The sequence below is a fragment of the Moschus berezovskii genome, chromosome 3 (genome assembly GCF_049115385.1).
Source record: "Moschus berezovskii isolate FMDL1 chromosome 3, NW_MosBer_1.0, whole genome shotgun sequence".
Taxonomy (NCBI): Eukaryota; Metazoa; Chordata; class Mammalia; order Artiodactyla; family Moschidae; genus Moschus; species Moschus berezovskii.
In genome coordinates, this window is record NC_142462.1 from 16,400,323 (window position 1) to 16,424,431 (window position 24,109).

The 24,109-nt window shown below is 40.3% G+C and overlaps 1 protein-coding gene and 1 pseudogene across 1 annotated transcript in view; one reads left to right on the forward strand and one right to left on the reverse strand.

Moving 5' to 3' along the window:
- Window positions 1-24,109, reverse strand: part of HEPACAM2 (HEPACAM family member 2) — a 46,300-nt gene that overhangs the window by 14,538 nt on the left and 7,653 nt on the right. Inside the window, exon 3 of the mRNA XM_055420434.2 lies at window positions 6,808-7,104. Within this exon, the coding sequence (XP_055276409.2) occupies window positions 6,808-7,104 (297 nt within the window). The remainder of the gene's footprint in view (window positions 1-6,807; window positions 7,105-24,109) is intronic.
- On the forward strand, window positions 11,739-13,020 carry LOC148778289 (ubiquitin-conjugating enzyme E2 variant 1 pseudogene; annotated as a pseudogene).

Here is a 24,109-nt window from a genome sequence, read left to right on the forward strand (position 1 = left end):
GTTCATTGGAAGGACTGATGCTGAAGCTGAAGCTCCAATACTTTGGCCACCTGATGCGAAGAACTGACTCATCTGAAAAGACCCTGATGCTGGGAAAGATTGAGAGCAGGAGGAGAAAGGGACGACAGAGGATGAGATGGTTGGATGGCATCACCGACTCAATGGACATGAGTTTGAGCAAGCTCCAGGAGTTGGTGATGGATAGGGAAGCCTGGCGTGCTGCAGTCCATGGGGTCACAAAGAGTCAGACACAACTGATCGACTGAACTGAACTGATGGCAGAAACCAACACAGCATTGTAAAGCAATTATCCTCCAATTAAAAACAAAACAAAACACTGCTTCTCTCCACCAGACGACACAAAACTTACCAGGTTCAGTATTTGAAATTTACAAAATAAGAAATACCAGATGTGTCCAGGATGAAATCAAGTGGCACAGTTGCTGTAGTGTCAGCTCCCAGGCAAGTGTGCTGTAGAGAGATGGATTTCTAGAATCCAGATTGAAACTAAGACAACAGGGGAATGAATTCTGAGCTTACTGCCACAGAGAACGTACAGGGATCCCAAGTGTGGTTCTGGACACTTGTAGCCACTCCCCTCTTCCTTCTTTCAGAGAATTTTGTACTCTTTAGCACATAGCATGCCATTCCCCCCCGCTTATTTAAACACAGTTGACTCATTTACCAAAGCCCTAGTGCAAATGCTATTTGTCCCCTCCTTAGGCAAACAAATAAAATGAAATAACATATTAAGTGCAAATATAGGCAAGAGGTGTGGTATCCATGGTATCGCAGCCCTGCTGTTTGAGAGACTGCACCTAAAACAAGACAGCCATATGCCACCAGTCAGTGTGTCTATTTCTAGATCAGAATGGAGTCCTGAGATCACTCCCATCCAGTCTATAAGCTGATTATGGCCAGTGATTCATGTTCCTATGGCAATGAAGATGGCCTACTGGGGGCATACTATTTCTACACCCTACCATAGCCCCACCTGACAGACATAGTTGTTCTGTGATAGATGCTCATGGGATGTCACCTAAGGCTTCAGGGTCTGGATCTAAGGACTGTAGTTCATCTCAGTTGTTATCCTCCATGATCTAAAGTGAAATACATCTCCTGGAAATATTAACCAGAGAAATTTCTAGGCGGTTAATAGAAATCAGTAAATTCATTTTCCTGCCTAGGAGTAGGGTCATTTCCCATTCTCTTCTTTATGAAAAGTTGTGCAATTAGAAATAGATACTAAAAAACTAGAGATTTCGCAGGATCACATACAAAAATATTTCTACTATGGCTAAATCTCAAACTATGGCCATGTGACCCTTGAGAACTCTAATAACTTGTACATTGGAATGTTGTCACGAAATGTGAACATTTGAATTCTGATTATAAACATTTTTATTTTATGTATATTGCATGTCACAATAGTGATTTAGACCCAGTTAAGTTTTAAAGTAGGGATACATGCATTCAAGAAAGTCTTTAATTATGGTAATAAAATCATTGCTCTTCCAAAATATGAATGCAAAGTTATTACTTTAATTGCTATTCTTTTCTTGAAAGTTACATACTAGGTATTACTTTTAGTTACAAATATTTCATTATTTCTCACTAACATGAAAGTATACATGTCTGGATAAACCAGAGTATCTATTTGTTTATAGCATAAAGTTAGTTAAGGTGATAGGAAAATACATATTATCTTGTACATATATGACATATCCTGTATATATGTGACATGTTTTTTAGACATTGATATTCTCAGTCAACGTCAAGGGAGACAGTTTACTCAGTGGTTAAAAAAAAGGGCTTTGAATTCAGATATTACTTTATCACTGACTAGCTGTGTGACTTTGCCTATTTCCCCTGTTTTCTTTGGGATATCTCTACTAAGATACAGAGAGGTCCACTGATAACTTAGATGTGAATCACAGTCCAAAGAGGGGGGAGGTATCATCTGGTTTAGTCGTAAGTGGGCAGGAAAACATAGAGCTAATAGCCACATTCTCTAGTCTTTGTCTCCTGAACTGAAAGTCCCTCATAAAACCTTTGATTATTTCTTGTGCTTGTTGTTTTCTCTCCAAATTTATGACTACATAGTCATCTTTGACTCCTTCTTCCTTTGCCTCTCATGTCTTATTGCTGAGATTTTTTGATTGGCCACATTCTTTGCGTCATCACAAAGATGTTCTGTTTCTTACAGCTAGACTCTGGTTATGCCAAACGTAACTTGGTTTTAAAAATATCTCAAAGGCAGACATCTTATCACTCTAAATTATTTTGCATTTTCCACAGATATTAATATAGGTAGCTCTTCAGTAAGTGTTCAACTGACAGTTCCAAATGATGTCCAATTTTTCCCACTGTAGGTTGCTGTTGTTTATTCCCTAAGTCGTGTCCGACTCTTGCGGCCCCATGGACTGTAGCCTGCCAGGCTCCTCTGTCCATGGGATTTCTCAGGCAAGAATACTAGAGTGGGCTGCCATTTCCTTCTCCAGGGATATTCCTGAGCCTGAGATCAAAACTGCAACTCCTGTTTAGCAGGTGGATTTGGACTCTTTACCAATGGGCCACCTGGTTTGTTTGTACCTTTAATTTTCATTGTAGAGATTCATTGATTTGGAAAAGTTTCTAAAAATCAAATACTTAAAACACATTAATACTATTCATTTTCTTTGCCATTTGCTACTGTTTAAGTTCTGTGGACATTTGGGGACTGGAAAACAGCTCTACAAACCACAAAGAGGTCATGAGTGTTGATAACACTGAATCACTCTGAAAAATAAGCACCTGTTCTTCTTATTTACAATAATAACAAATGTCTGGTCTTTCTACAGGTCAAACAGGTTTTTTAGATTTTGCAAAAGGTAATTATTTGATATTAAGACTGTAGCTGTCTTTGGCCTTTGGTAAAAAGATCTGAATCAAATATTGGGGACATCTGATATTATGATGATAGCTTGGCTGAATATTGATGGAAAAAGTTTAGGTAGTAAGGAAGGTTTCAGTGCAGTACACACCTACATATCATAGACATGTTTCACTTGCAAAGAACATGAGGAACAAGTCTAAGACAACATCCAGATTGCCACAAAATTACATACTTAATTCTGCTGTTTTTAAAATTATGCTTCAGCTAACCACTGAGGTAAAAAGTTGGCTAAATGTATTAAAAACTTGGTAAAATAGAAAGTAATGTATGCTAGCTGTTTACTTACATGCCTGCCACCTACCCATATCAGGTTTGAGCATCTTGTTAGCAGGAATTATTTTTTTCAGATGGCATTTACCCTAGTATTTGGCCCATGCTGCTGCTGCTGCTGCTGCTGCTAAGTCACTTCAGTCATGTCCGACTCTGTGTGACCCCATAGACGGAAGCCCACCAGGTTCCCCCGTCCTTGGGATTCTCCAGGCAAGAACACTGGAGTGGGTTGCCATTTCCTTCTCCAATGCATGAAAGTGAAAAGTGAAAGTGAAGGTGCTCAGTCGTGTCTGACCCTTAGCGACCCCACGGACTGCAGCCCACCAGGTGTCAAATAACGAAAGATTGATTGCCTGAGATCCAACCAGTCCATTCTAGAGGAGATCAATCCTGGTTGTTCATTGGAAGGACTGATGCTAAAGCTGAAACTCCAATACTTTGGCCATCTCATGCAACGAGTTGACTCACTGGAAAAGACTCTGATGCTGGGAGGGATTGGGGGCGGGAGGAGATGGGGACGACAGAGAATGAGATGGATGGATGGCATCACCAACTCGATGGAGATGAGTTTGAGTGAATTCCGGGAGCTGGTGATGGACAGGGAGGCCTGGCGTGCTGTGATTCATGGGGTCGCAAAGAGTTGGACATGACTGAGCGACTGAACTGAACTGAACTGAAACACCCTGGTGGCTCAGACGGTAAGGAATCTGTCTGCAGTGCAAGAGACCTGGGTTCGATCCCTGGGTCAAGAAGATCCCCTGGCGAAGGGAATGGCAACCCACTCCAGTATTCTTGCCTGGAGAATTCCATGGATAGAGGAGACTGGCAGGCTACAGTTCATGGGGTCGCAAAGAGTCAGACATGATGGAGAGACTAACACAAACACATATATGTTTTTGAGACGTATAAGGAAAATATGTTATTAACTACTGCCCAAATGAAGCATAATTCAGGTAAAAACTCTAGCACTGCATTGTCCAATATGATAGTCACTAGATATATGTTAGCCACTAGAAATACTTAAAATAATATTAATAGGGACAAAATAAAAGCTTTAGTTCCTCAGTGGCAAAACCTTATTTTAAGTGCTCAAAAGCCAAATGAGCTATGGGAACTTGAATAAGATTCGCATACTACTGTTGTGTAAAAATTGTATAAATCTTAATTATGTTGAATTGGTTCATGGTGCTTTTCAGGTCTACTATATCCTTCTACTTTTCTGTCTATTCATTCCATTAATTTTTGAGAGTTTGATATTGAAACTCCACCTGAAACTCTTAATTTATCTACTTTAAAATAATTGCAATATATAGAGAAACTATATGTAACTTTTTTGTGTGTTTTCCAAGTCTACTGTAAATTGCTTTCATAATTTAAAAAAGATATAGGAAAAAAAGAAAAAAATCCAAATGAGGCTGCTGCTGCTACTGCTGCATTGCTTCAGTTGTGTCTGACTCTGTGCGACCCCATAGATAGAAGCCCACCAGGCTCCCCTGTCCCTGGGATGCTCCAGGCAAGAACACTGGAGTGGGTTGCCATTTCCTGTTCCAATGCATGAAAGTGAAAAGTAAAAGTGAAGTTGCTCAGTTGTGTCCAACTCTTAGCGACCCCATGGACTGCAGCCTACCAGGCTTCTCTGTCCATGGGATTTTCCAGGCAAGAGTACTAGGAAGTACTATATTGGATAGAGCAGACATCAAACATTTCCTTCAAAGCAAAAGTTCCACTGCATTGCACTCTTCTAGATAGTGTGGCACTTTCTTCATATGAGTAAAAATAAAACCTTACCATGTTTGTATGTAAGTTCCAGTGTATGCAGATGATTTTTGCAAATATGAATACCCTCGATTTTAAGGAGTCTTGGGAAGATCCCACCTACCGTATATTTATCAATTTGTATATTTAATAGTCTTATAACTCTTAATGGCTTGTTATGAGTTTTTAAATAAATTTAATAGGCTAGGGAGAAAAAAGTCACCATAAACAAGTGGGTGTTTCGCTTGTGCTTGCTGAATATTCAGATCCCATATACGAGCTGCCAGGTCCTGATCCGAAAGGTCTAAGGTATCTTAATGAAAATATATTATTAGATATCCCCATGTGATTCTGATGCACATGGCCTATGGGTCAAGTACTGAAAATTCTAAGGATTATATTCTTGTTTTACTTATTAAAAAAAATATGCATTGACTTTCTATGTAATGGGTCCTATCCTAGGCACCAGGGCTATAAAGACAAAGAAAGAGAAGGCACAAATAGAGAAGATATTTAGGAGGAAGAGGAGAAGGGGAAGGAAAAGGAGAAGAAGGAAAGAAAGAAGGAGGAAAGAGAGAGGAGAATGGACTTGAGAGATAGGAAGAAAGGAAAATGGACAAACTTGATTGGATGTTGGGCCGGGCAATAAGCAAGAGAAAAGTGTCTGGGATGGCATTTAGCTTTCTGGCTAAGGTTGGTAGCTACTGCTGCTGCTGCTGCTAAGTCGCTTCAGTCGTGTCCGACTCTGTGTGACCCCATAGACGGCAGCCCACCAGGCTCCGCTGTCCCTGGGATTCTCCAGGCAAGAACACTGGAGTGGGTTGCCATTTCCTTCTCCAGTGCGTGAAAGTGAAAAGTGAAAGTGAAGTCGCTCAGTCGTGTCCGACTAGTAGCGACCCCATGGACTGCAGCCCACCAGGCTCCTCTGTCCATGTGATTTTCTAGGCAAGAGTACTGGAGTGGCTTGCCATTGCCTTCTCCGTGGTGGCTAATAGGACCATTCATTTAAATAGGGAGACAGAAAGAACAGCAATTGAGGGTAAAGAAGATGTTTCACTTTTGATATATTGGACCTGTATGCTGACTCTGGCCTGTCAAAGTGGAGACATTTAGAAGGTAATTGTGTATACAGTTTTAGAGCCTTACAAATTTGGGATGTACCAGTGTCACATGAAACTATGGGAGTAAATAAAATCATACTGTAGAGAGAAGAGAAGGCTCAGAAAGCTGGGAATTTGGTGGACATAAGTATTTTAGGCAAATGATTCTTAACTCTTCGGATTTATGACTTTTCTAAAAATTATATGACTTCTCGAAAATGCCAAATTTCACAAGTTTACAAAACTCTGTAGTTTCCAAGGTGTTGAGACCTCTGTTGCTAAACCCCACAGATTTCGGGTTTCAAATGGTGAAAGAAGGGAAGCCCATGAAGGACGGTGAGAAGGAAGCCAGATGGTAGGGAAACCGCATTTCTAATTCATGGCAGTGTGTTTGTCTGACTTAATGCAACAGTATATATAAACTTTTATAGATGAGTAATCTGCTTCTCTTTTATTCCTGTTTGTAAAATCAGGAAAGCAAGAATGCACATTTAGAGAGATTGTACTGAATTTTCTTTTTTTTTATAGCCCCTCAGAGCTAGCAAATGATTTCTCTCTCCACTATTCTTTGGGTTTTTTTTTCTTTGACTGTTAGAAACCATGGCTTAGTTAACTCAAAAAAGAGTTTCCCAGAATATATGGTACACACAATGATATTCTCTTCCACACAGTATAAAATAGGAGCAGAACAAGGCTAACATGCATTTGGGTTTCATCAGGATCCCTGTTTTTTTACGTTCCACTTACCTACAGAAGTGATGATGATGGTGAAGTGAGTTTCATCTCGCCTTCCAGTTATGTTGTTGTAAGCACAGCACACATAATCAGTTGTCTTCTGGGCTATTTTCTCGGATGCAACTTCCAAGAGAGGCCCATGCTTAATGACATATGTGGCATTGTTTGTCCTCTGGATCCAGGAGTAGGTGTTGGGAGGATAAGAGTCAGCAGAACAATCAAACAAGATGGCTTCTCCAATATCCACAGTGAACACTTCCCCTACTTTTAGTCCTCTATCAGAATTAACTCGAAGTCCATAAGGTCCATCTACATTAATTGAAAAGAGAAATATAGGGGTGACATAAATAATCACAACATAGTTATTGAGTTTGGAAGAGTTTAGCACCATTTTATTTTCATGAAAGTCTTCATGTTAAACTTGGGCAATTAGGTCCTCATTTAGACTCCCCGTAAACAACTGGGACCTAAAAGTGTTTTATTCTGATATCCAGGGAAAAGTAAGTCATTTGACATGTGATTGAACTTATCTGAAACAGTGAAAGCCTTGAAAGTTAGGATATAATTTTACAGACACTGTTATCATAATTGTGGTGCTAATCTTTTGAGTCATGTATGGATAAGTCTACAAGCTTGTTAGACAAATTCCATCTTTCTGAAACTGCAACTGTACTTAAAAGTAATTTTAAAATAGATTATGGCTACTACTTTCTCTTTGACAACTTTTCTTTGAGTATTATCTATTTTTCTTCTAAGTGCTGGGACAGTTGATGCAAATATTTAAAAGTTACATAGTTTTACATGGAGCACAAATTTATGCAAAAAAGTATAGAAGTGTTCCATATTTTCAAGACATTTTAAGAGTTTAAAAAAAATTTAAAATTCCTCCCCACAAGCTAAGTTTAGATTCCATTTGGAAAAAAATATATTTTCATTACCATCGATCAACTACTTAATCAAGGATAGCCCATGGTGTTTTTTCCTTACATAACAATATTCCTGGAGCAGGTTGCTATTTCTATGGCACCAGATTGTCTGCAGATAAAGACACATTTTCCATTGATTTCTTCAGAGAACAAATAAGAAGAGGGATTTAAAAAAAATATTCCCCAGCTAGACAGTTTTTTTTCATTCAGTTATATCCAGACTTATATTCTAAAAACTTTAAGGTTTAGGTATTACTGTGCTCGTATTTTAGCTGATCATAATCAGTATTTGATGGCTATTCGCCATCTGAAGGCACTTTAAGTACTTATGCAGACAACCACATTTAATCTTTAAAACAACCATATGAGGTACTTGTTATTCCCATTATAAGGTGAAGGAAGAGATATATAAAAAATTAATTTTCCCACAGTCACAAAGCTATTAAATAGCAGACCTAAGGTTCTAAAATATACGTATTTAATTATTCATATTAGCTCTCCAAAAAAACTGCCAAGTTGGGTAACTTTCTTTTTCAAAACAGTGTCTGTTTTTCTAACTGTATTATTTGTTGTACAATTAATTATTTTCTAATTACATATTGATTCGGTACTCAGTTCATCAATTAGTCAATCAAAAAATACTTGTTTGAGAGATACTAAGTGCTCCATAATATATTTAATATATGAGTGATAAAAAATGTATAAGATAAAGTTCCTACTCTCAAGGAATTTATAAACTGGATGAGGCTATTGATGGTTTGCTCAGAAATAACCTAATCTCAAACGTGCTGATTTTAAAAAAAGTAACACCTGTTCATCTCTCATTGTGTGATCTCTCGGTGTGATGATTAGAGAGTAGGATATCTAGGTTAAATTCTGACTTTTTCAACGATTAGCAAAATGCTCTTCAAAAGTCACTTAAGCTTTTGGGGTCTCGCCTTCCTCACCTTTGCTATAAACAGACTGACTAGATGACTGGCTGCCAATCTTGCTATCTTTGAAACACCATGATTCATGCCAGGCATGTTATTTTGGATACAGGCAAGTCAACCTCAAATTTGCAGATTCCCAGAGTGGTTCTCCATTGTGTCAGCATTTTCTGACCAACCTACCACTGGGGATACAAATTTCCTAAGATACAACAGAAACTGAAGGTACATAGCAATAAATTATATTTAGCTAGAGCACACACTTTACACATATCTGCTTCCTAAAGACACAGAGGCATCTGAAGGAAACCTATAGGTTTATATTAATATATATACATGAGATGATCCTGCTTTTAGAAAGCAAACATAGAAGTACCTTCAAAGTCAAAGTAATCAGGAACTGGAGATGGAGGATTCAAGTGCAGAGAAATGAATGCTCCGTTCCTGGGCCTGTACTGGAACTCTCATACTGTTTTCTCATTTCATGCTGTGATACAGTCTCAGGGGAAAAATCTCTATTTTAGAATTGTGTGTTGCAAAACCACTGAAGAGTTAGTTGTGTAATGGGGATGAAAAGTTGTTTTCATTCATTCAACCAAAAGCAATACTGAGATGCTACTGCACGCATGCTACTGTTCTAGGCCCTGTGAGGAGGACTGAGGTGTGTATACCTGGTTCCTGCTGCTATTATCTCAGCTCCAGTGCAACAGCAGGGTCCCTTCAAGTTGACAGCACTGATAGAATATTAGGGAAGCAAAGGTCACTGTCTGGTGAATGCTGGTTATGGTTCACATCATAGGAAACCAATGGGAGGAATCAGCAGAGGTTTGGAGTAGCAGAAGACCCCAGTCTGTCACAAAGACTGAAGCCTGGGAGCATTTCTGAGAGCAGAGCAAGGCAGGCTTGAAAAAGAGAAGTGTGGTCACTCACTACAAGCTTCTGTCTTTCTACTTGTTTTCATGGTTTATAGAATATGAGTGTAAAAACAAATTGAGAACACACATAATGATGATTAAATATTGCTTTCAAAGTTTGCTGACATTACTCAAAACTTCTTTGGGAACTTTCCATTTGGAATCACTTTAGGACTGCTTTCCTGGTGGTTCATGTAGCAAAGAGTCCACCTGCAATGCAGGAGACCTGAGTTCGGTCCTGGAATCGGGAAGATCCCTTGGAGAAGGGAATGGCAACCCACTCCAGTATTCTTGCCTGGAGAATTCTATGGACAGAGGAGCCTGGCGGGTTACAGTTCATGGGGTCGCAAAGAGTCAGACATGACTGAACAACTAAAACTTTTACTTTTTCACAACATAATGGCATATTCTTAAAAGCAGTAATTCTTCCATTTTGGAGAATGGGTTTGATTTGCAGAGGAAGCCCACAGTAATTTAAAGTGAAGGCTGGTAAATGAGGTTGATTATCTAATTTAATAATCACTCTAGTTTCAAGTAAAACATGTTTCTAAAGAAAGGAATCTGATTGTCCTTATTCATCTTTCTTATACTCATTTTTATTTTGATTTTGCTACTTCCTCATTTATTGGATTTCACAATTAGCATAATCTTTTCTTGTCTGTCTGTCTTAATTATCTGCTATATCTGGCTCCTCAGAGTTAGCATCAACTATCTCAAACTTCCTTGGTCCCCACACAAGCACCTCTTTCAGTTTTCGGAACCTAACACTTTGATGAATTTAAGTTCCTTGCTTCTGATATGATTCATTAAAATTCAGCATATTTTACCTTATTTTATAAGAAATACATTTCACTGCAGAACATTCTAAAATTCCAGAGAGGCATGAAGATGAAAACTCATTTGTTTTCATCTCAGAGAATGAACATCCATATTTCAGGGTATGATCTTTAAGTCTTTTTCCTTTCTTTTTTTTTTAAATTGTTTATTTATTCTTTTCGGCCCCAGTGGGTCTTTGCTGCTGCACATGGGCTTTCTTTAGTTGCGGTGAGTGGGAGCTACCCTCTAGCTGCAGTGCACAGGCTTCTCATTTCAGCAGCTTCTCTTGTTGCGGAGCTCGGGCTCAAGGCGAGTGGGCTTCAGCAGTTGTGGCACACAGGCTTAGTTGCTCCGTGGCATGTGGGATCTTCCTGGACCGGGAATCAAACCTGTGTCCCCTGCATCGGCAGACAGATTCTTAAGCAGGAAAGTGCTAAGTCTTCTTTCTTTACCCACAGTCTCTCTCTCTCATACACAGATGGACTGATCTATCACATTCTACATACTGCTTACAATCTCCTTTCTTGTGACTACACTATGATGCTATTTCCTTCTTCATTACCACGTCAAGCTGACCATCGTTTACTTTGAAACGCAGCCTAGCATATTATTCATGGCATGAGCAATCCAACTGAGGATATCTGGAGTGATTCAACCAGTGTGGCCTCTGACATTGAAGATGAAAACACATGGATAATTCTATTTTGACTGTGCTTCAGTTTCTTGCCCTTGGCAGAGAACTCCCAATAGAAACGAACACTTTGCCTCAGGAATGGGTGTTTACTAAGTGACTTGTAAAATCATATATCATCTGTTCTGTTTAACAATTTATGGCTGGGTGGGAACAGAACCTAAATTTCCATCATGATGCTGCTTGCCATCCTGTTTGGGAGCAGATGGTGAGTATTTACTGTGAATGACCCTTTTTTCTTTCATATTTATCAGTTAGAGCACTTCCCCATGAGCAGTGCCATATGTTGTACACAAAATGCAGTGGTTACTGGGTTATCATTTACAACACAGATGGGCATACACATTTTGTGAACCGCAAGTAGATACCTGCCTGCATTACTGGCTCGACACTGTATTCCACCAAGGCCAGCACCAGGTTTTGACACCATAACCTCAACGATACACTGTTCCTCTTGACTTTGCTATACTTTTTTTCTGCCAAAATAAAAAGCAATTCCTGTTTTTGTGAAGGAAATTGTCATAGAAACAGCACCTCAAACAGAAGAGGTGATTCATGCTGAAATTCTAAATTATGATGTGGGCCTCAGTGGGGGAATATTGAAATATCACATTTACTACATTATTGAGGAACTTTGCCAAAGGTCAGAAAAAACAAACAAAAGCAAATGGAGGGCAGCGTGAGGGCCCTGTTGAGAGGAAGGGCCCAGGCGTGTGGCGCTGCAAAACGACCGGAGCAGGCAAAGGATGAGACCAGAGCTACTCCGGAGGAGTCGGGGGCTGGTGGCTCTTTAGATGACATCGAGGGGTCCCCTAGAGGACAAGGAGGCACCCCCAAATTGATGGAAGTTCTTTATTGGATGCTGGGTGTCTAAGCGGGGGAGGAGCCTTGGGGATGTCCGTTTGGCCCTGACTTCAGAGAAGCCCCTGAGGAAGAATGAAAGAAAGAAACAGGATCCTGAGGGGTGACTGAGAGGATGCTCCGCTGGTTAAGGGCTTCGTTGTGTGATTTCTGCATAGATCTTAGAGGGTGGAACTGTGAAAAACCCACCAGAATCCTCAGGATGCTCGTGTTATTCTGCCTTGGCCAGAATTGCAGGGCCTCAGAGAGTAGCCCTTGGCAGCCAGGTCTTTCCTCTGATGCAGCATCCCACAGGCTACTCTGACAGTTAACCAAAACCGGAGTGCTAGCAGAGGAAGCCCGTTACATTTTAAATCCGCATATGTTGGAGCAGCCTCATGCACACAGTCCTCTTATGAACATTTCACCACGTGGTGGTGGAGGTTACGGTCTTCCATTGCTCTCAAGACTGTTCCCCAGAAAGAGCTGGAGCTGGCAGATGAGAACCTGGTCTCGTTCCCGTGTGTCTCACTGTGTGAGCGTCTTGTGCTGCTTGTAGGTTCCGTCACCTAGCTCTGGTTTAGTCGTCACTTCACCGGTAACGAACCATGTGCCTCTTCCTTCTGGTTGTGCTTGTCAATACAGACAGTTTCGTAAGTGGCAAGCTTGAGGTACGACAACTTACAGCAGTTTTTTGCATGAGTAAAAGTCCCTTGCAATTTCTGACTGCTGGAAGAACTCGAAGAAGGCCAGAAAGGAGTAGGAGATGGCACAGTTAGCTGGGGTCTATAAGATGACAAGGACGTGACACAAGATGGACAGGGATGATAATTGGGCCTCCAAGAACAATTTATGAAAACTGAATATACAACCTTAAAATAGAATGTGTACCTAAATACCCAGAATCACCCCCCTTTGTAACAAAAATTAATATGAATGGAGTTAATAGTTCTAATGGAGTGGTTGACCCAAGAGCCATATCAGTGTTAGCAAAATGGCAGAATTTGTATAGCATCAAAGTTGTCCTGCAAGAACTTCAGCGCCTAATGATGTCTAAAGAAAATATGAAACTCCCTCAGCTGCCTGAAGGACAGTGTTAGAGCAATTAATCAAAAAGAAAACCATAGGCCCTCCCCTGCCTCCCATTCGATTTAAGCAGTCTTCATTTTCCACAGTAGTAAATTTTCTAGATACGTCTTGTAGACTTCAAAGTACTGGAAAGAAAGCTCCCATTCAAAGGCAGTTTATCTTAAGATACTGTTCAGTTCAGTCACTCAGTCATGTCCGACTATTTGCGACCCCATGGACTGCAGCATTCCAAGCCTCCCCGTCCATCACCAACTCCCAGAGTTTACTCAAACTCATGTCCATCGAGTCAGTGATGCCATCCAATCATCTCATCCTCTGTCGTCCCCTCCTCCTTCTGCCTTCAATCTTTCCCAGCATCAGGGTCTTTTCCAACAAGTGAGTTCTTCATATCAGATGGCCAAAGTATTGGAGTTTCAGCTTCAGCCTCAGTCCTTCCAGTGAATATTCAGGACTGATTTCCTTTAGGATGGACTGGTTGGATCTCCTTGCTGTCCAAGGGACTCTCAAGTCTTCTCTAACACACATTTCAAAAGCATAAATTCTTTGGTGCTCAGCTTTCTTTATGGTCCAACTCTCACATCCATACATGACAACTGGAAAAACTGTAGCTTGGACTAGACGGACCTTTGTTGGCAAAGTAATGTCTCTGCTTTTTAATGTGCTGTCTAGGTTGGTCATAATTTTCCTTCCAAGGAGCAAGCATCTTTTAATTTCATGACTGAAATCACCACCTGCAGTGATTTTGGAGCCCCCCCAAAATAAAGTCTGTCACTGCTTCCACTGTTTCCCCATCTATTTGCCATGAAGTGATGGGACCAGATGCCATGATTTTAATTTTCTGAATGTTGAGTTTTAAGCCAACTTTTTCACTCTCCTCTTTCACTGTCATCAAGAGGCTCTTTAGTTCTTCTTTGCTTTCTGCCATAAGGGGTGGTGTCATCTGCATATCTGAGGTTATTGATATTTCTCCTGGCAATCTTGATTCCAGCTTGTGCTTCATCCAGTCCAGTATTTTGCATGATGTACTCTGCATATAAGTTAAATAAGCAGGGGACAATATACAGCTTTGACGTACTCCTTTACCAATTTGGAACCACTCCTGGAACCCAATTTGTGCAGTTCTAACTGTTGCTTCTTGATCTGCATACAGATTTCTCAGGTGCAGGTCAGGTGGTCTGGTATTCCCATCTCTTGAAGAATCCTCCACAGTCTGCTGTGACCAACACAGTCAAAGGCTTTGGCATAGTCAATAAAGCAGAAGTAGATGTTTTTCTGGAACTCTCTCACTTTTTCAATGATCCAGCAGATAGTGGCAATTTGATCTCTGGTTCCTCTGCCTTTTCTAAATCCAGCTTGAACATCTGGAAGTTCATGGTTCACATTCTGTTGAAGCCTAGCCTGAAGGATTTTGAGCATAACCTGGCTAGCCTGTGAAATAAGCACAGATGTATGGTAGTTTGAACAATCTTTGGCCTCTGTTGAGTTCTTATCTGTGTCAAGTATTGCCTTAGGGATACAAAGGTGAATAACACAGAGCTCCTACTTTTTCCTGAGATGCTGATGAGTGGAAGAAGCTCATGGAAAGTGAGTGTTGGGGAGAGATGGGAATGGGGTGCTAAAGGTGCACAGCAAACCTCTTAGGGATGTTGAAGGGGTGAGACAAGATGGGCGGCAGGTGAGCCTTTCTGAAGAAGGTGATATTGTGATGGGTGTAAATAGGTGAAGGAAGGAAAGTGAGAACAGTTTCCATTAAATGATAAAGATTATAAGCATGTTGATGCCATATCAGTAAGATAAATGACAGATCTTCAGCCTACATATTTTATTTAACTCTTAAGGACCCAAACCAAAAAGAAAACAAAAAGAAACAAGAACATAGTGATTTTATGGAAAAAATAATGAACATGTGTTGTGTTTCTATATGTTATAGGACAGGTTGCTGTTTTTCAGTCACTAAGTCTGACTGCAGCAGACCAGCCTCCTCTGTCCTCCACTATCTCCCAGCTGCGGCTGCTGCTGTCAATTCAGTCAGGTCCGACTCTGTGAGGCCCCATAGATGGTAGCCCACCAGGCTCCCCCATCCCTGGGATTCTCCAGGCAAGAACACTGGAGTGGGTTGCCATTTCCTTCTCCAATGCATGAAAGTAAAAAGTGAAAGTGAAGTCACTAAGTCATATCCGACTCTTCATGACCTCATGGACTGCAGCCTACCAGGCTCCTCAATCCATAGGATTTTCCAGGCAAGAGTATTGGAGTGGGTTGCCACTGCCTTCTCCGCTATCTCCCAGAGTTTTCTCAAATTCATATCTACTGAATTGGTGATGCTATCCAACCATCTCATCCTCTGCTGCTCCCTTCTCCTTTTGCCTTCAATCTTTCCAAGCAAAAAGGTCTTTTCCAATGAGTTGCATCTTCGAGTCAGGTGGCCACAGTATTGGAGCTTCACCTCCAGTATCAGTCCTTCCAAGGAATATTCAGGGTTAATTTCCTTTAGGATTGACTGGTTTGATCTCCTTGCTGTCCAAGAGACTCTCCAGAGTCTTCTCCAGGACCACAATTTGAAAGCATCAACTCTTCAGTGCTCAGCCTTCTTTATGGCCCAACTCTCACATCCATACATGACTACTGGAAAAACTATAGCTTTGACTATATGGATCTTTGTTGGCAAAGTGATGACTCTGCCTTTTAGTATGTTGTCTAGGTTTATCATAGTTTTCCTCCCAAGAAGCAAGCGTCTTTGGATTTCATGGCTGCAATCACCGTCTGAAGTAATGTTGGAGTCCAAGGGGAAAAAATGTCACTGCTTCTACTTTTTCCCCCTTCTATTTGCCATGATGTGATGGGACCAAATGCCACTATCTTAGTTTTTTTAATGTTGACTTTCAAGCAAGTTTTTTCATTTTCTGCTTTCACTCTAATCAAGAGGCTCTTTAGTACCTCTTCATTTTCTGCCATTCAGTTCAGTTCAGTTCAGTCGCTCAGTCGTGTTCGACCCTCCGCGACCCCATGAATCACAGCACACCAGGCCTCCCTGTCCATCACCAACTCCCGGAGTTCACTCAAACTCATGTCCACAGAGTCAGTGATGCCATCCAGCTATCTCATTCTCGGTCATCCCCTTCTCCTCCCGCCCCCAACCTTTCCCAGCATCAGAGCAGAACTGTACATGGAACAACAGACTGGTTCCAAATAGGAAAAGGAGTACGTCAAGGCTGTATATTGTCACCTTGCTTATTTAACTTATATGCAGAGTACATCATGAGGAACGCTGGGCTGGAAGAAGCACAAGCTGGAATCAAGATTGCTGGGAGAAATATCAATAACCTCAGATATGCAGATGACACCACCCTTATGGCAGAAAGTGAAGAGGAACTCAAAAGCCTCTTGATGAAAGTGAAAGAGGAGAGTGAAAAGGTTGGCTTGAAGCTCAACATTCAGAAAACAAAGATCATGGCATCTGGTCCCATCACTTCATGGGAAATAGATGGAAAAACAGTGGAAACAGTGTCAGACTTCATTTTTTTGGGCTCCAAAATCACTGCAGATGCTGACTGCAGCCATGAAATTAAAAGACGCTTACTCCTTGGAAGGAAAGTTATGACCAACCTTGATAGTATATTAAAAAGCAGAGACATTACTTTGCCAATAAAGATCTGTCTAGTCAAGGCTATGGTTTTTCCTGTGGTCGTGTATGGATGTGAGAGTTGGACTGTGAAGAAAGCTGATTGCCGAAGAATTGATGCTTTTGAACTGTGGTGTTGGAGAAGACTCTTGAGAGTCCCTTGTACTGCAAGGAGATCCAACCAGTCTATTCTAAAGGAGATCAATCCTGGGTGTTCATTGGAAGGACTGATGCTAAAGCTGAAACTGCAATACTTTGGCCACTTTCTGCCATTAGAGTGGTATAATCTGCATATCTGAGGTTGTTGATTTTTTCCCAGCAATCTTGATTCCAGCTTGAGATTCATCCAGCCTGGCATTTTGCGTGATGTATACTGCACAGAAGTTAAACGAGCAGGGTGACAATATACCGCCTTGATGGATTCCTTTCCCAAGTTTGAACCAGTCTGATGTTACATGTCCAGTTCTAATTGTTGTTTCTTGACCCACATACAGGTTTCACAGGAGACGGGTAAGGTGGTCTGGTATTCCCATCTATTTAAGAATTTTCCACAGTTTGTTGTGATTCATACACTCAAAGGCTTTGGTGTAGTCAATGAAGCAGGAGTAGATGTTTTTCAGGAATTCCCTTGCTTTCTCTGTGATTCAGAGAACATTGGCAATTTGGTCTCTGGTTCCTCTGCTTTTTCTAAACCCAGCTCATACATCTGGAAGTTCTCAGTTCATGTACTGCTGAAGCCTAGCTTGAAGGATTTTGAGCATAAACTGCTGGCTAGCCTGTGAATAAACACAGTTGTAAAGTAGTTTGAACAATCTTTGGCACTTCAATTCTTTGGAATTGGAATGAAAACTGACCTTTTCTAGTCCGCTGGCTACTGCTGAATTTTTCAAATTTGCTGACATACTGTGTGCAGAAATTTAATATTATCATTTTTTAGAATTTTAAACAACTCAGCTGAAATTCCATTACCTCAGCTAACTTTGTTTGTAGTATTGCTGCCTAAGGTCCACTTGACTTCACATTCCAGGATGTCTGGCTATAGATGAGTGATCACGTCATCGTGATTATCTGGGTTGTGAAGATCTTTTTTGTATATTTCTTCTGTGTATTCTTGCCACCTCTTCTTAATCTCTTCTGCTTCTGTTAGGTTCTTAACATTTCTGTCCTTTATTGTGCCATTCTTTGCATGATATGTTCCCTTTGTACCTCTAGTTTTCTTGAAGAGAGCTCTAGTCTTTCCCATTTTACTGTTTCTTTGCATTGTTTTTAAGATGGCCTTCTTATCTCTCCTTGCTATTCTCTGGAACTCTGCATTCAGTTGGGTATATCTTTTCCTTTCTTCCTGGTTTTTTGCTTTTCTTCTTTCCTCAGCTATTTGTAAAGCTTCAGACAACCTCTTTGCCTTCCTGCATTTCTTTTCTTTGGGATGGTTCTGGTTACTGCCTCCTGTATAATGTTATGAACCTCCATCCACAGTTCTTCAGGCACTCTGTCTATCAGATCTAACCCCTTGAATCTATTAGTCACGTCCAGTGTATAATTATAAGGGACTTGATTTAGGGCATACTTGAATGGCCTAGTGGTTTTCCCTACTTTCTTCAATTTAAGCCTCAATAAAGAGCCCAAATAAAGAGTGGAAACAGTGTCAGACTTTATTTTTTTGGGCTCCAAAATCACTATGAATGCTGATTGCAGCCATGAAGTTAAAAGACGCTTACTCCTTGGAAGGAAAGTTATGACCAACCTAGATAGTATATTAAAAAGCAGAGACATTACTTTGCCAACAAAGGTCCATCTAGTCAAGGCTATGGATTTTCCAGTGGTCATGTATGGATGTGAGAGTTGGACTGTGAAGAAAGCTGAGCACCGAAGAATTGATGCTTTTGAACTGTGGTGTTGGAGAAGACTCTTGAGAGTCCCTTGTACTGCAAGGAGATCCAACCAGTCCATTCTAAAGGAGATCAATCCTGGGTGTTCATTGGAAGGACTGATGCTAAAGCTGAAACTCCAATACTTTGGCCACCTCATGCGACGAGTTGACTCACTGGGAAAAACTCTGATGCTGGGAGGGATTGGGGGCGGGAGGAGAAGGGGACGACAGAGAATGTGATGGCTGGATGTCATCACCGACTCGATGGACATGAGTTTGAGTGAACTCTGGGAGTTGGTGATGGACAGGGAGGCCTGGCGTGCTGTGACTCATGGGGTTGCAAAGAGTCGGACAGGACTGAGCGACTGAAATGAACTGAACTGAACTGAAAGAGCCCGTATCTGAGCCACAGTCAGCTCCTGGTCTTGTTTTTGCTGACTGTATAGAGCTCCTCCATCTTTGGCTGCAAAGAATATAATCAATCTGATTTCAGTATTGACCATCTAGTGATGTCCATGCATAGAGTCATGTCTTGTGTTGTTGGAAGAGGGTGTTTGCTATGACTAGTGTGTTCTCTTGGCAAAATTCTTCTTAGCCTTTGTTCTGCTTCATTTTGTACTCCAAGGTCAAGCTTGTCTGTTACTTCAGGTATCTCTTGACTTCCTACTTTGCATCGCTATCCCCTATGATGAAAAGGACATCTTTTTTTGGTGATAGTTCTAGATGTTGTAGGTCTTCATAGAACCATTAAACTCCAGCTTTTTGGCATCAGTGGTTGGGGCATTGGATTACTTGGATTACATTGGATGACTTGGATTACTGTGATGTTGAATGGTTTGCCTTGGAAACAAACCGAGGTCATTGTATTGTTTTTGAGATTGCACCCAAGTACTGCATTTCGGACTCTCTTGCTGACTATGAAGGCTACTCCATTTCTTCTAAGGGATTCTTGCCCACAGTAGTAGATATAATGGTCATCTGAATTAAATTCACTCATTCCTGTCCGTTTTAGATCACTTCCTAAGATGTCTGTGTTCAATCCTGCCATCTCCAGCTTGACCACATCCAATTTACCTTGATTAATGGACCTACCATTCCAGGTTCCTATGTAATATTGTTCTTTATAGCACTGGAGTTTACTTTCACCACCAGACACATCCACAACTGAGTGTTGTTTCTGCTTTGGTCCAGCCACTTCATTTTTTCTGGAGTTATTAGTAATTGCCTTCCACTCTTTCCCTAATAGCATATTGGACACCTTCCAACCTAGGGAGCTCATCCCCAGGTTCATATTTTTTTTGCCTTTTCATATTGTTCATATGGTTCTCTCAACAAGAATAGGTGAATGGTTTGCCGTTTCCTCCTCCATTGGACCACATTTTGTCAAACCTCTTCACTATGATCCATCCATCTTGGGTGGCCCTGCATGGCATGGCTCATAGGTTCAGTGAATTATACATGCCCCTTTGCCATGATAAGGCTGTGAATTATGAAGGGGTATATGATAGGTAGTAAATTGCTTAGCACAAAGAAGACCATGATGTTTGATTTTTTAAGTCAAATCAAACCATGAGTGAAAGTGAATAAATGAACGGGTGATTAAGTGAAGGTCAAGAAGATGAGATGTTGACCCAGTGAAAGTTTTTGCATTCCAATGCAAAAATAATGAAGAAGATGCTAATACTATTCACAATTACTACATAGTAAGAGAAAAAAAATCTTTCTTAAATCATCTAGGTAATTCATCCTCACAAAGTATAAGTGGAACTCACATGGCAAAATTTTCTAAACGTTCTTCTTTCAACTACCTGCCATTAGTCTTTACTAAAGACAGGCATTTCTCTGTGAGGTCTGCATAGATTATGTCTAAAAAGAATGCAAGGAAGAAAGTTCAGTCTATGAATAAAAGATATGTTCTATAAAATCCGAACTTATTCACATGGGGATATTCTAATTCTTTCAAATAACACAGGAAAGGAAAGGAAATTTAAGAGTTTAAAGCCTTTATCGGTGCTTATGGTTTTCCCTCCATTTAAATACTTTACACACTGTGTAACACCATTTTCTGTGATAATTATAAGATTAGGGCATGAACATGCACATGTTGAAAGAAAGATCTTATTCAATATTTTTACTTTGTCAGATTAAAGTAAACTAGATAGCAAAACAAAAGTGTATTTCAAGATCATGCAAATGACATTTTCATGCATCTATAATTGCTTATGAAATTTTCACCAGGAATTTCTCATTTAAATTTATGGCTAAGTTCAGAGATAGGTAAATAGATGGCAAGATAAAAAGGATTCATGTAAAGGAAATATTTTCATGTAGAAAAATGAAATGTGTTAAATAATGGTAATTTCTGGGGGAAGAAAGTTCTTTTCAAAGTATTCTTTCAGTATTCTCTTTGAAGGTATCTTCTAAATTACCCAGGTTTTCCATAATTTCTTAATGTCATGTTGCCAATTACGTCAGCGTAGTTTGGACTCCAAATGAAAAGGAAAAAAAGAGGAAAAGCAAAGCAGCTAATATTGAGTTTTTCCTATGTGCCACTCACTGCCTTCTTTACACATAAAATCTCACATAGTCCTCCCCATTCCACTAGAGCTAGGGTTTAGCCTTACACTGGGACAGCGCTGATAGGGAGATGAGGAAACTGACACATAGAGTAATAATGGCAGAACCAAAGCTTTAACGCAGGCAGTTTGAATTGACAGCTTAGACTCATAACACTGTGCTAAATGCTATACTCTCCAAAGGACACAGCACTTACTGGAGTCCGCGTTAAAATATGATCAGGTTTTTATCAGTGGACAAAGAATGCTCCAACACAATTTTCTGCTGTCTCTGACTACACTGAGTGATTGTTTCTCTGAATTAATTTTTAGTTGATGATATCTGGCTGGTTTAATATCTTGTTTTCCATTTTGTACCTTTTCTATGTGAATGCAAATAGTTTAGACCAAATAAAAGGAACATCCTAAATAACGTAAGGATATCTCTATACAGCCCTAGATTTGCTTTCATTTGTCTGTTCCCATTTTCTTTCACTGTGTTCAGATAACTTGAGCGCTTAGGTCTGTGCTCCCTGGAGTTGAATGGAAGTTTAAATTTATGTCAGAATAACCTTATTCAGTCAAGAATATGACTACATGTACTAACAGATAGTGCCAAATCTAAATTTTTCACTCTAATTCAATGCTAGTCATGCAGATAGTCACAGTTTATACTTTGTAAATCCATTTATCTGTGTTCTAAGGCAGACAGAATATTTTCACACTGTTATCTGAATATAATGCTATGTAAAACTACTATAAAAATATAGCTAAAAGTTTAGCTATAAAAACAATGTCATTGTTAAACACAATATAGCTAGTGATTGCAATAAATCTTATATAATTTGTTTGAAGAGTGGTATTTTGGTATTTTTTTTGGTGAAAAACTATAATTTCCTTCTTCCTTTATGCTCTTTAATACATTGATAATTTCTCTTCTTTCTGTATGAAGGGACTGGTTCATCTTTGAGACACTGAATTCTGAACTAGGTTGGACTAGCAGATAATCCTCTTTGGGTTCCCCTACCCTAATGCTGCACTCAATATGCCAGCAGATTTGGAAAACTCAGCAGTGGCCACAGGACTGGAAGAGGTCAGTCTTCATTCCAATCCCAAAGAAAGGCAATGCCAAAGAATGCTCAAACTACCGCACAATTGCACTCATCTCACACGCTAGTAAAGTCATGCTCAAAATTCTCCAAGCCAGGCTTCAGCAGTATGTAAACCGTGAACTCCCAGATGTTCAAGCAGGTTTTAGAAAAGGCAGAGGCACCAGAGATCAAATTGCCAACATCCGCTGGATCATGGAGAAAGCAAGAGAGTTTCAGAAAAACATCTATTTCTGCTTCATTGACTATGCCAAAGCCTTTGACTGTGTGGATCACAATAAACTGTGGAACATTCTGAAAGAGATGGGAATCCCAGACCACCTGACCTGCCTCTTGAGAAACCTGTATGCAGGTCAGGAAGCAACAGTTAGAACCGGTCATGGAACAACAGACTGGTTCCAAATAGGAAAAGGAGTGCGTCAAGGTTGTATATTGTCACCTTGCTTATTTAACTTATATGCAGAGTACATCATGAGGAACGCTGGGCTGGAAGAAGCACAAGCTGGAATCAAGATTGCTGGGAGAAATATCAATAACCTCAGATATGCAGATGACACTACCCTTATGGCAGAAAGTGAAGAGGAACTCAAAAGCCTCTTGATGAAAGTGAAAGAGGAGAGTGAAAAGGTTGGCTTGAAGCTCAACATTCAGAAAACAAAGATCATGGCATCTGGTCCCATCACTTCATGGGAAATAGATGGAAAAACAGTGGAAACAGTGTCAGACTTTGTTTTTTTGGGCTCCAAAATCACTGCAGATGCTGATTGCAGCCATGAAATTAAAAGACGCTTGCTCCTTGGAAGGAAAGTTATGACCAACCTTGATAGTATATTAAAAAGCAGAGACATTACTTTGCCGACCAAGGTCCGTCTAGTCAAGGCAATGGTTTTTCCCGTGGTCATGTATGGATGTGAGAGTTGGACTGTGAAGAAAGCTGATCGCCGAAGAATCGATGCTTTTGAACTGTGGTGTTGGAGAAGACTCTTGAGAGTCCCTTATACTGCAAGGAGATCCAACCAGTCCATTCTAAAGGAGATCAATCCTGGATGTTCATTGGAGGGACTGATGCTAAAGCTGAAACTCCAATACTTTGGCCACCTCATGAGACGAGTTGACTCACTGGAAAAGACTCTGATGCTGGGAAAGGTTGGGGGCGGGAGGAGAAGGGGACGACGGAGAATGAGATGGCTGGATGGCATCACCGACTCTGTGGACATGAGTTTGAGTGTACTCCGGGAGTTGGTGATGGACAGGGAGGCCTGGCGTGCTGTGATTCATGGGGTCGCGGAGAGTCGGACACGACTGAGCGACTGAACTGAACTGAACTGAACTGAATGCTGAATTATACAATGAGTGAAGTTTTTTTCTATTTCTATGTGAACAATATGTTTTTTTCTGGAAAAAATGCTTTTAAGTTGCTCTTAGATGTGTTTAATCACTGCATGTAGCTCAAAATTGGTGACTTTTTTCTCTGTAAAATAGGTTAATAAAATACATCCTACCTCCCTTTTTTCCTTTCCTGTATATATTCTTTCTATAATTGTATGACATTTGTGATCTAGCTTGAAAACATGCCCTCTAGACAAACATTTCTTGATTTACTCTAGCATATGTTTGTGTATTTATTTATAAAATATTCCGTAGTCTTCTAAAAAATTTGGAGCTCTCCTTAAAAAATAATTTTCCTCATTTTTTACCAAGTGATGCATGGTGTTCAAAGCTCCCTGTAATCTGACTCTGCTTTTCAAAGCTCTGCCTATGCCACTTAGCTTTTATTAAAGACCTGCATTAATACTTGTTTTAGCTGACTGAGAGAAGTCTGGAGAGGACTTTTGCTTTCTTGGAAAAAAAAGAAAAACAGTGTTCAGAGTTTGTTTTTCAGGAACTGTTTTAGAGGCAGTGGTCTCCCCAGCAGCCAAAGTGGCGCCATCAAGCTTCTTCCCAGGGAACTAC